This window comes from Callionymus lyra, chromosome 11 (assembly GCF_982586985.1).
Source record: "Callionymus lyra chromosome 11, fCalLyr1.hap1.1, whole genome shotgun sequence".
Lineage (NCBI taxonomy): Eukaryota > Metazoa > Chordata > Actinopteri > Syngnathiformes > Callionymidae > Callionymus > Callionymus lyra.
This window is the reverse complement of record NC_141828.1, coordinates 7,167,648-7,180,345: the sequence shown is the minus strand read 5'-3', so window position 1 is coordinate 7,180,345 and position 12,698 is coordinate 7,167,648. Positions and strand designations below refer to the sequence as shown.

Sequence of the window (12,698 nt, the reverse complement as noted above, 5' to 3'; positions counted from 1 at the left end):
TGGACTTCCCGAGCGGGTCCAGGCCGCTCTCACCAGCGTTTGATTCCGTCTGTCACCGTTTTCTTCTGCACTTGAAGTGTGTTTGACCCGGGTCGACTCATCCGGCGGGCTGAGGTTCGAAAACATTCCTCCGACAGCTCGGATCAACTGTCTGGTTTGAACAGCTGACAGCAGCAGACGCCGGAGACGAGACACCACACGAGGAAGACGCTGTCGTGAAGCTGTATATTTTCTCCGTGATGCTTCTACCATCTTCACCTCAGCTGTTCAGACTGTTGGGATCAAAGGAGCTAAAGTCCTAAATCACTCGGCGAGTCCTCACAAGTCAGACCTGCTTCCACTGGCTGATCCTCCAGCACCGTTTCTCAAACCATTCCAGCATGTTGAAGACCTTCACCCTCGCGCCTGTCTCCGAGACTTCCTGAGCCGTTGAAGGTTTTCAACTCTGGTTCAAACTTTCACTTTTATTTCACTTCTGACTTTTACAAAACAGATGAACTAAAATCATCTTGTATCCTTTTCAAACATAGATGGAAAAAATGTTACTGTTACATAAATAAATGAATAAATAATGTTGAATTTATGGAAAAAAGTAGCAAAAAAACACAATACACACAAAAACATTAATAGCCCACTTAGGACAGCCATGTCCAAAGTCCAGCCTTTGAACAATTTTTTATTTTATTTTACTTTTTACTCCAAAAATGTTCTCAAGAACATTTTTATTAAAAATCTTGTCAACTCTACCTCTAAGGGTCAAAAAATGTGTCCATGGATGTCATTAATGTTTCACTAATAACAGTAACATTTTTTATTATTACATATAATTATTATTACTCTTACATTATAAATGTATTAAACATATATAAAAGGTGTAAAAAGAAAAAATTAAACCTAAATATCAACTGTCTTTTTTATTATTTTTCAAAGGTCTATGAGCTTTGATTATACTTCAGTGTCCCTCTAATGGAAGTTAAAATTTTAACCCTTGTGTTTTCTCTGGGTCAAGGTCAAGGCTACCAGAAATGGTGAAGGTCGCACAAGGGTTAGGAACCAGTGTTGGTCTGAAGAAGCTTCATGAAGCAGTTTCATTATTTTCAGAGTCCACTAGATGGCGTCTCTGCACTATTTTCCTTTGTGTTGAACAACTGTTCTAATGTATCATCATTTCTTAAACTGATGGCGCCACCTACTGACCTCTAAACAACATGACACTGTTTCATGAAGCTTCATCAACACATCACAAGGTTTCAAGCCATGAACCAGCTCCAGCCTCCACAATGACTGACTCTAGGAAACACATGTTCTTTTCACGTAAGATCATGGAGCTGGAAACTGTCCTGTCAGGAGTAAACTGAGGTTTTTGTGACACTGACGGTCAGAGAGGAAGGGGGGGTGAGACGGGGAGGGAGGTGAGACAGGGAGAGGGAGGTGAGACGGGGAGAGGGAGGTGAGACGGGGAGAGGGAGGTGAGACGGGCCACATGCACCGCAGAAGGTGGCATGTTGCTGTTTGTGGGTCGGAACAACGCTCTGGTCTGGTGTGGCGCCAACATCCACCTCTGAGACGATGAGGAACTGGATGACGTCCCAGAGTTCTGTACGCCGACTCGTCTCCCCCTCTTTCTTTTTTTTTTTCTATAGTCCTGCTCCCGTTTCAGAGGCGCCACAGGATTTAGGAGCCGGCGCAGGAGAAGCAGATCCACGACGCGCTCGCATTCACAGAGTGTTTTTTCTCCTGTGGAGACGAGCGCGAACTTGTCGACGATCAGAACCTGATGGATCTAACTCTGCTCTCCCTCCCCCTCCCCTGGCTGTGCGCTCTCCTCTCCTTGGCAGTGGGGAACCACACGGGCCGGATCAAGGTGGTCTTCACTCCCACCATCTGCAAGTTGACCTGCGTCGGAGGACGCTGCCACAACAACTGCGAGCAGGGAAACACCACCACCATCATCAGTGAGAACGGCCACGCCACCGACACGCTGACGGCGCCAAACTTCAGAGTCGGTAAGATCCTCGTGTCGTCACCTGAGAGCCACAGACACTTGACCCCTGCCCGAGTCCAGTTAACTGCACTTTATATCCACTTTATATCCAGTTAACTCCAGTTTACATCCACTTTACTCCAGTTAACTGCACTTTATATCCAGTTAAATGCACTTTATATCCACTTTACTCCAGTTAACTGCACTTTATATCCAGTTAACTGCACTTTATATCCACTTTACTCCAGTTAACTGCACTTTATATCCAGTTAACTGCACTTTATATCCAGTTAAATGCACTTTATATCCACTTTACTCCAGTTAACTGCACTTTATATCCAGTTAACTGCACTTTATATCCAGTTAAATGCACTTTATATCCACTTTACTCCAGTTAACTGCACTTTATATCCAGTTTATATACAGTTAACTCCAGTTTACATCCACTTTACTCCAGTTAACTGCACTTTATATCCAGTTAACTGCACTTTATATCCAGTTTATAAACAGTTAACTCCAGTTTACATCCACTTTACTCCAGTTAACTGCACTTTATATCCAGTTTATATACAGTTAACTCCAGTTTACATCCACTTTACTCCAGTTAACTGCACTTTATATCCAGTGAACTGCACTTTATATCCACTTTACTCCAGTTAACTGCACTTTATATCCAGTGAACTGCACTTTATATCCACTTTACTCCAGTTAACTGCACTTTATTTTCAGTTAACTCCAGTTTACATCCACTTTACTCCAGTTAACTGCACTTTATATCCAGTTTATATACAGTTAACTCCAGTTTACATCCACTTTACTCCAGTTAACTGCACTTTATATCCAGTGAACTGCACTTTATATCCACTTTACTCCAGTTAACTGCACTTTATATCCAGTGAACTGCACTTTATATCCACTTTACTCCAGTTAACTGCACTTTATTTTCAGTTAACTCCAGTTTACATCCACTTTACTCCAGTTAACTGCACTTTATATTCAGTTTAAATCCACTTTACTCCAGTTAACTGCACTTTATATTCAGTTTACATCCACTTTACTCCAGTTAACTGCACTTTATATTCAGTTTAAATCCACTTTACTCCAGTTAACTGCACTTTACTCCAGTTAACTGCACTTTACTCCAGTTAACTGCACTTTATATTCAGTTTAAATCCACTTTACTCCAGTTAACTGCACTTTATATTCCGTTTACATCCACTTTACTCCAGTTAACTGCACTTTATATTCAGTTTAAATCCACTTTACTCCAGTTAACTGCACTTTATATTCAGTTTAAATCCAGTTAACTCCAGTTTACATCCACTTTACTCCAGTTAATTGCCCTTTATATTCAGTTTATATCCAGTGAACTCCAGTTTACATTCACTTTACTCCAGTTAGCTTTATATTCAGTTTAAATATTTTACTCCAGTTTACATCCACTTCACTGAAGTTTACGTAGAGTTTACAACCATTATTTTCCAGTTTACATCCACTTTACTCCCATTTACATCCTGTTTAAATCAACTTTACTTCACTTTACATTCAGTTTAAAATCCACTTTAATTAAGATGACATCCACTGTATATACAGTTCACTACGTTTATTAAGTTTATTAAATCCAGTTTAAAACCAGTTTACATCGACTTTAAATCCACTTCACGTTGACATCCACTTGAGTGTAGTTAACATCTAATTTACTCTAGTTTACATCCAGTATTTATCTACCACTCTCCAACATTAATTCACTTTATATCCATTAATAAATGCAATTTCATTTTTCTCAAGTTTACCTCCACTTAACTCCATTTTACGTCAACTACATATTCACTTTATATCTGGTTACCTCAAGTTCTCATTGTTGACATGCAGTTTACTCAAGTTTGTATCCAGTTTATAAAAATTTTTGTGCATTTTATCTCCACTTTAGCCAGAATGACATCCACTGTATAGTCGGTTTACATCGTTTTTATATCCACTTTACTCAGGTTTACATCCATTTTACATCCGTTTTACATTAAGTTTACTCTGCTTCCGGTTAGTTTTAATGTTTCAATGTGTACAAGTGTTTGAAGTTTCAATGATTTCTCTAATAATATGATGCTCTTGAAAGAAATATAGTTCAAACAACACTAGTCCGGTAGAATGACTCGTCTGATCCACTAAGTCTCTGTTTGTCTGACGGTTGCACCACATGTGGAGATTATCCACTGATTCACACATTCAACATTGTTGTCATGAAGCTTGAAAAAAAGTGTGACTCAACAACCTATATATGTTCTTAACTGTAGCCATGAGCTCAACCATGCTGTAATACCTCGAAGACCCGGCGGTTTCAGGCCGAGACGTGTGGTCTTGGGTTCAAGTCCCGTCACGTCGTGAGAACGTGAGTCGGATCTGACTCAGCGTTCCTGACGCCGCCGGTTGAGAATCGGACACGATTCTGGCCGAGACTCGCTCCGTGGACGTGGTGACTCGGAGTTCGAGTCACTCTGCCGAGCCTGGAAGGAGGAGGAGGCTCGGTTCTGTTTCAACTGGCCCTCAGACCGACGACACGTGGGCTGGGTCGGGTCCAGACTCCGAGCCGTGAGATGTCTTCATCACTTTGGATTCGGCGAGAACTGGTTCACGAGTCTGCAGAAGTATTACGTTAATCCTGAGAATAAACCGGGAGCTCCAGTCATAAACAGCTTTTAAAGCAAACTCGCTCTCCTTATGTCTTCCACAGATGTCGGAGAGCTTTACACCGGCTTTGGATCCTTGCTGGGACGCCGGCTCAGTTCTCCGGGCCAGACCGGCTCAGTCGGAATCTTTCAGTGCTTTAAGAAAAGAAAACTGTGGGTTCACTCTGAGACCCGTGTTTTGTTATTACTGTTGGGACTCGCATCAAGTATGGAAGCACGAGTCACGTGACCCCGGAACAAAATTCTCCACTGACTCGTTTTCTACCGTCACGTCCCGTCACTCCATTGTTCGACTCTATTGACTTTGATTTTGACTCACTCCTCACTCTTAATGACTCACTATCCAGTATCTTGCGCTCTGGTGACATGCACTTTTGTGACTCACCCTCCAGTGACTTGGGTTAGTGGCGATCTCCCTTCTGAATCAGACCCATAAAATAGTGACTCATTCTCAATTGACTGACTCTCTAGTGACTCATGCTTCAGTGAGTGAGTCAAGAGTTTTAACACTCGATTAGTTTCCTTTGACTTGGGTTCTAGTGACTCACTGTTCAGTGACTCGTTCCCCAGAAACTCGCTCTCTTGAGTAACTGACTCTCCAGTTTCTTCCGCTCTAGTGACTCTTGTGACTCATTCTCTAGTGACTCATGTTCCAGTGACTTACTCTTTAGAGACTCAGGTTCTAGTAACTTGCTCTCTTGTTACTTGCCCTACAGTTACTCTCTTCCAGTGACTCATTCTCTAGTGACTCATTATCCAGTGACACTCTATTGACTCACTTTCCTTTGAATTGGGTTCTAGTGACTCACTGTTCAGTGACTCGTTCCCCAGAAACTCGCTCTCTTGAGGAACTTGACTCTCCAGTTTCTTCCGCTCTAGTGACTCTTGTGACTCACTCTCTAGTGACTCATGTTCCAGTGACTTACTCTTTAGAGACTCAGGTTCTAGTAACTTGCTCTCTTGTTACTTGCCCTACAGTATCTCTTTTCGTGACTCATTCTCTAGTGACTCATGATCCAGTGACACTCGAGCGACTCACTTTCCTTTGAATTGGGTTCTAGTGACTCACTGCTCAGTGACTGGTTTCCCACTTGCTAACTTACTCTCCTGAGTAACTCAATCTCGCTCCACTCTTGTGACTCACTCTCTAGTGATTCTGCTTTCTTATGACTCACATTCCAGTGACTTGGTCTCTTTTGACTCATCCTAGAATGACTCGCTTTAAAGTAACTCAAGCTTCAGGGACTGACTCTAGTGATTCTTGGTTGAGTTCTTCACTGACTCGCTCCCCAGTGACTCACTCTCTAGTGATTCCGCTTTCTTATGACTCACATCCCAGTGACTCGGTCTTCGAGATTCAGGTTCCAGTGACGCTGGTTTGTGACTCACAACCCAATGACTTGCTCTCTTTTGACTCACCTTAGAGTGACTCACTTTCAAGTAACTCAAACTTCAGGGACTGACTAGTGATTCTTGGTTGAGTTCCTCACTGACTCGCTCCCCAGTGACTCACTCTCTAGTGATTCCGCTTTCTTATGACTCACAACCCAATGACTTGCTCTCTTTTGACTCACCTTAGAGTGACTCACTTTCAAGTAACTCAAGCTTCAAGGACTGACTCTCGTGATTGACGCTTGACTTCTTCACTGACTCGCTCCCCAGTGACTCACTCTCTAGTGGTTCCGCTTTCTTATGACTCACATCCCAGTGACTCGGTCTTCGAGATTCAGGTTCCAGTGACTCTGGTTAGTGACTCACAACCCAGTGACTCTTTTGACTCACCCTAGAGTGACTCTCTTTCAAGTAACTCAAGCTTCAGGGACTGACTCTCGTGATTCTTGGTTGAGTTCCTCACCGACTCGCTCCCCAGTGACTCACTCTCTAGTAGTTCCGCTTTCTTAAGACTCACATCCCAGTGACTCGGTCTTCGAGATTCAGGTTCCAGTGACTCTAGTAAGTGACTCACAACCCAATGACTTGCTCTCTTTTGACTCACCCTAGAATGACTCGCTTTCAAGTAACTCAAGCTTCAGGGACTGACTCTCGTGATTCTTGGTTGAGTTCCTCACTGACTCGCTCCCCAGTGACTCACTCTCTAGTGGTTCCGCTTTCTTATGACTCACATCCCAGTGACTCGGTCTTCGAGATTCAGGTTCCAGTGACTCTGGTAAGTGACTCACAACCCAATGACTTGCTCTCTTTTGACTCGCCTTAGAGTGACTCGCTTTCAAGTAACTCAAGCTTCAGGGACTGACTCTCGTGATTGACGCTTGAGTTCCTCACTGACTCGCTCCCCAGTGACTCACTCTCTAGTGATTCTTGGTTGAGTTCCTCACTGACTCGCTCCCCAGTGACTCACTCTCTAGTGGTTCCGCTTTCTTAAGACTCACATCCCAGTGACTCGGTCTTCGAGATTCAGGTTCCAGTGACTCTGGTAAGTGACTCACAACCCAATGACTCTTTTGACTCACCCTAGAGTGACTCGCTTTCCAAGTAACTCAAGCTTCAGGGACTGACTCTCGTGATTGACGCTTGACTTCTTCACTGACTCTTTCTCTAGTGAATCCTTCTGTTGACATTCTTGAGTTTCCAGTCTGAGGATCTCGTGCTCCTCGGCTCCGTCACGGCGGTGATGGACATTATTTGGGGAACATTCTGGTCGTACGAGGGTTTGTCTGAGGACGACTGTGAACAGCAGACTTCACGGTCTGCAGCAGATGTTGGGAAAGATCATTCACAGATGACGGGCGGGATCCCCGCCAATCCCTGATGGTCTCAAATATTCGGCAAATGACCTGATAAACCGCTGCTGGGGATTATTTGTGAGTCAGAGTCAGTCAGCCTGTGGTATTTGGCGCGCCGCGGCCCCCGGGACTCCAGTTAAGTGGTGTTTTTCCAACTCGTCTGGCATCCCGTCTCCCAGGTGAGCGCAGCGTCTGGCCAAAGACTGAGAGCTCTTGGCCGCTCGCGCTGGCTTCCGTCGTTACGCCTGAACCTGCCAGCTCGTTTGTGTCGGTCTAGACCTGATCTGGAGGGAAACAAATTGATCCGAGCGGGAAAGAGAAGAGAGTAGGTGACGTTCAGCGGAAAGCAAAGGTGAACTCGACACCTCATGTTCGGACTTTGTCGTGAATTTAAAAGGAGGATTTGTAGGTGGAAAGAAAGGTTTGTTCAAACGTCCTCATGTCGTGGTTGATGTTTGTTATGTTAGTCATCATCGTCCTCTGCAGTTTGACCTCCTGTCCTGAGGGTGGCGATGTTGGTGACACTTCAAACTGTGTTTTTATAAACATTTTATGATTTCATGTTGATTTTCCTGATCAATAATGATTTTTTATCTGCTCAACTTGCTATGTTTTGTTACTCTCCTGAGTGACTCACACTGCAGTGGCTCCTGCACAAGTGACTCATGTTGCACTCAATTGCTCCCAAAAGATTCGCCTCTTTTGTAACTAGTTTACTCCTTTGTGACTAGTTAGTGTGGCTAACTGTCTCTTGTGACTTGCTTTATTTTGACTTCATCTCAATTGACTCCTTGTGACTCGGCCCTCAGTGGCTCACACTCCGGTAATCTTCGCTCCAGTGACTCATGTTCCAGTGACTCCATTTCAATGGACTTCAGATGGTATCTTATGACTCAAACCCCAGTGCGTTGTTTTCTTCTGACTCACACTTTTTTTTGACTTGAGTTCTAGTGACTCAATCTCTAATGATTAATCTCCAGTCACACTCTCTCCAGTTACTCCAAATACTCGGGTTCTAGTGAATCGCTCCTGTGTGACTCACACTCTAGTGACTCAGGTTCCAAAAACTCTCTCTTTCATGACTTTCCCGTCAGTGACTCGCTTTAAAGTAACTCATTCTCCAGTGACTTGTTCAGTACAAGTAACATTTCAAACACAAGAGTATTTTTATGAACATTTTTGTCATTTCGTAGTAACTTTCCTGGTCAATAATGGTCGATATGTGAAACCATTTTCCCGAGACTCTCTTGAAGTCCAGTTCTGGTCTCAAAAGATCCGTTCTCCTTCCTCCATGCACGCTGTTGAGATGTTCTTTCTCCTGCTCTCCTCACAGTGGTGTGTCACCTGCCGTGCATCAATGGAGGGAAGTGCAGCGCCAGAGACAAGTGCCAGTGTCCCCCCAACTTCACCGGGAAGTTCTGCCAGATGCAGGTCCAGAGTGGACACCAGCAGCATATGACGGGCAGCTACGGTCAAACCCAGGTCCACTCCACGCACACGCTCCCTCTGACCTACAGCAACGGCCAGAACCCAGGTGAGTCCAGGCGTGTGCGGTTCTTCTTGGGGGTGTCAGTGCGGGGGTCTCGGTTTTGAGGTCTCAGAGTGGAGACCTTAGTTTTGAGGACTTGGTGTAAATGTTTTCTTTTTAAGGGTCTCGGGATGAGGGTTTCAGTTTTTAAATCTCAGTGTGGGGGTCTCAGATTTGAGGTATAAATGTAGGGGGTTCAGTTTATGAATCTTAGTCTTGAGGTCTTACTCTGGTGGTCTTAGATTTGAGGTCTTAGTGTGAGGTTATCAGTTGGGAGTTTTTAGTTTTGAGGTCTAAGTGTGGGGGGTCTTAGTTATGAGGTCTCTGGATAAGGGTTTCAGTTTTGAGGTCTAAGTGTGGGGGGTCTTAGTTATGAGGTCTCTGGATAAGGGTTTCAGTTTTGAGGACTTAGTGTGGCGGGTTCAGTTATTTAATCTTAGTTTTTAGGTCTTAACCTGGGGGTCTCCGTTTTCAGGTCTAAGCATGAGGGTTTCAGTTTTTAAACATTCTTTTTTTAGATCTTAGTGTGACGGTCTTGGTTTTAAGGTTTTGGTCTTAGTTTTGAGGTCTTAGTGGAAGGGGGGGTTGTTAGTCTTAGAGCCCCCCCCCCCCTTCCAGTTTTTAAATCTTGTTTTGTCTAGATCTTAGTTTGGTAGTCCTATATTGTAGGGTCTTGGTTTTGTGGTGTTAGTGTTTGGTTCTCAGTATTGAGGTCTCTACATGAGATACAAGTGTGGGGGTCTTATAATTTAGGGGTCTCCGCACAAGGTTTCAGTATTTAAATCGTTGTTTTTGACGTGCCATGGGGTATTCGTTTGAATGGGTTAGTTTGAATGGTCTTTAACTTCTTCTGAGGTTCCGCGAGCTCAACCTTCTTCTGTGCATCAGTCTACAGCCCAAACATCGTGAACATCCACATCAAACACCCCCCGGAGGCGTCGGTCCAGATCCACCAGGTGTCCCAGCTGGACAACTACAACAACAAGCTCAAGGGGTCTTCAGCAGGCTCCTCGTCGTCCAGCAGCTACACCTACCACCACAGCGAGAGCCAGAAGGTCCAGCACCACAGCTACAACGTCCTGTACCCGGGCCAGCACGGGTACCAGGTACCCCAGTACCCGCCCGTCACCAGCAAGAACTCTCTAGGACGCTGCTTTCAAGAGACGGCTGGAAGTCAGGTAGACCAGGTTCAGAACTTCTCGTGACTCAAAGTTTGTTCTTCATGAAACGATGTCTCTTCCTTCAGTGCGGCAAAGCTCTGCCTGGGCTCACCAAGCAGGACCAGTGCTGTGGCTCCATGGGGACCTCCTGGGGCTTCCACAAGTGCCAGAAGTGCCCGAAGAAACCCTGTGAGTCCACTTTAAGTCTCAAAACTAGATATGTCAAGTTCAGCACAGTCGAGTGTTTCCTCATTATTTAAATCTTCAACACATCTGTAAAAGTGGGTCAAAGATTATTGTTAAAAATGTTCATGTTGTCGTGTCGTGACCTCTGACCTCTGCTCCCCCTCAGCTATTCCTCTGATTGATTGTCCCCACGGTTACAAGAGGGTCAACAACTCCCACTGCCAGGGTGAGACTTGTGATCACTGCAGCAGTTCTTCCAACATGTTATGAGAGTCGTGTGTTTGTGTGTTTATGTGTTTATGTGTTGGTGTGTTTATGTGTTTATGTGTTTGTGTGTTTATGTGTTTGTGTGTTTGTGTGTTTGTGTGTTTATGTGTTGGTGTGTTTATGTGTTTGTGTGTTTATGTGTTGGTGTGTTTATGTGTTTGTGTGTTTGTGTGTTTATGTGTTGGTGTGTTTATGTGTTTATGTGTTTGTGTGTTTATGTGTTTGTGTGTTTGTGTGTTTATGTGTTGGTGTGTTTATGTGTTCATGTGTTTGTGTGTTTATGTGTTTATGTGTTCATGTGTTCATGTGTTCATGTGTTCATGTGTTTGTGTGTTTGTGTGTTTGTGTGTTCATGTGTTTGTGTGTTTATGTGTTTATGTGTTTATGTGTTCATGTGTTCATGTGTTCATGTGTTCATGTGTTCATGTGTTCATGTGTTCATGTGTTCATGTGTTCATGTGTTCATGTGTTCATGTGTTCATGTGTTCGTGTGTTCGTGTGTTTGTGTGTTCGTGTGTTCGTGTGTTCGTGTGTTCGTGTGTTTGTGTGTTTATGTGTTTATGTGTTTATGTGTTTATGTGTTTATGTGTTTATGTGTTCATGTGTTCATGTGTTCATGTGTTCGTGTGTTCGTGTGTTCGTGTGTTCGTGTGTTCGTGTGTTCGTGTGTTCGTGTGTTCGTGTGTTCGTGTGTTCGTGTGTTCGTGTGTTCGTGTGTTCGTGTGTTCGTGTGTTCGTGTGTTCGTGTGTTCGTGTGTTCGTGTGTTCGTGTGTTTGTGTGTTTGTGTGTTTGTGTGTTCATGTGTTGGTGTGTTTGTGTTTTTATGAGTTGGTGTGTTTATGTGTTCATGTGTTTATGTGTTCATGTGTTCATGTGTTTATGTGTTGGTGTGTTCATGTGTTTGTGTGTTTTTGTGTTTGTGTGTTGGTGTGCTCATGTGTTCATGTGTTTGTGTGTTTATGTGTCGGTGTGTTCTTGTGTTGGTGTGTTCATGTTTTGGTGTTTTCATTGGTTAATGTGTTCATGTTTTGGTTTGTCCATATGTTGTTGTTTTCATGTGTTGGTGTGTATTGTGTTCATGTAGGTAGGTAGGTAGAACTTTATTGATCCCTCAGGAGGTCTCTTTCGGGAAATTGTTTTTTTTCCAATAATCCACAGCAATACAGCAATTATTCATAAAATTAAATAAAACTAAAATAAGAACGAGAACAAAGAGAAATAAAGAGAAAGAACAAGATGATACAATCTAAGTCTAAAGATAAAGAACATAGATCAAAGACAAATGACAGAGACAAAGGATACAAAGACTAACATAGAACAGAACATCATGATACTACTTTTACTCCACTCCTGCCCCCAAACTCAGAATTATACAATCAAATAGCCCGAGATTGTTGATTAGTAACCCATGTGTTGGTGTTTTTATGTGTTGGTATGTATTGTGTTGGTTTTTTTGGTGTACTCATGCACTCACTTGTTCATGTGTTGGTGTATTTAAGCACTCGTGTTCATGTGTGTGTGTGTGTGTGTGTGTGTGTGTTGTCTGCAGACATGGACGAGTGTCAGCTGTCGAGCGTCTGTCCAAACGGGAACTGCATGAACACAGTGGGCAGCTACAGATGTCTGTGCAAACCGGGCTTCATCCCGGACCCGTCCCTCAGCACCTGCATCTGTGAGTTCCTCTGAGCGTGACACGTGCCTGACATCCCTGTGTGACTGCAACTGTTCTCATGAGCGTGTAACAAGATGGCGATGAAGCATGTCTGCTCTGGTGCATGTCCTGCTGGGTCTCTGAGGAGGCCCACAGCATGTGTTGGCTTGAACGTGGAACACTTTGTTCCTCCTGGTCATCGACTCACACGGTTGCTACACAAACCAGGTCTAGAAGCTGCTCGGCCCAGACAGCGTGAAGGAGCTTTCAGTTGTTGTTCTGTGATTATTTAACTTCTCTGGCTGCTGCTCTCACTGAGGAGGACCATGAGTTCTTTAGTGAGTCAGTGAGGAATCCATCAACCATTACATTCATCCTCCCTTTCATCCCTCCATCCAACTTTTCATCCAGCCGTCTATTTCTCTAGTACCGCAGACCTCCTCTCTCCTTCTTCCAACCCCTGATAACTTTGCTGATTCACTGTCGAGTCAGA

General features: G+C 43.9%; 1 protein-coding gene across 4 annotated transcripts in view; it reads left to right on the top strand.

Annotated features, from left to right (window-relative positions):
- Positions 1–12,698, top strand: part of ltbp1 (latent transforming growth factor beta binding protein 1) — a 56,799-nt gene that overhangs the window by 23,348 nt on the left and 20,753 nt on the right. For all 4 annotated transcript variants that reach the window (XM_087802093.1, XM_087802094.1, XM_087802092.1 and 1 more), the window contains exons 5-10: positions 1,839–2,006; positions 8,746–8,946; positions 9,829–10,118; positions 10,187–10,289; positions 10,453–10,512; positions 12,104–12,226. In XM_087802093.1, the coding sequence (XP_087658219.1) occupies positions 1,839–2,006; positions 8,746–8,946; positions 9,829–10,118; positions 10,187–10,289; positions 10,453–10,512; positions 12,104–12,226 (945 nt within the window). The remainder of the gene's footprint in view (positions 1–1,838; positions 2,007–8,745; positions 8,947–9,828; positions 10,119–10,186; positions 10,290–10,452; positions 10,513–12,103; positions 12,227–12,698) is intronic.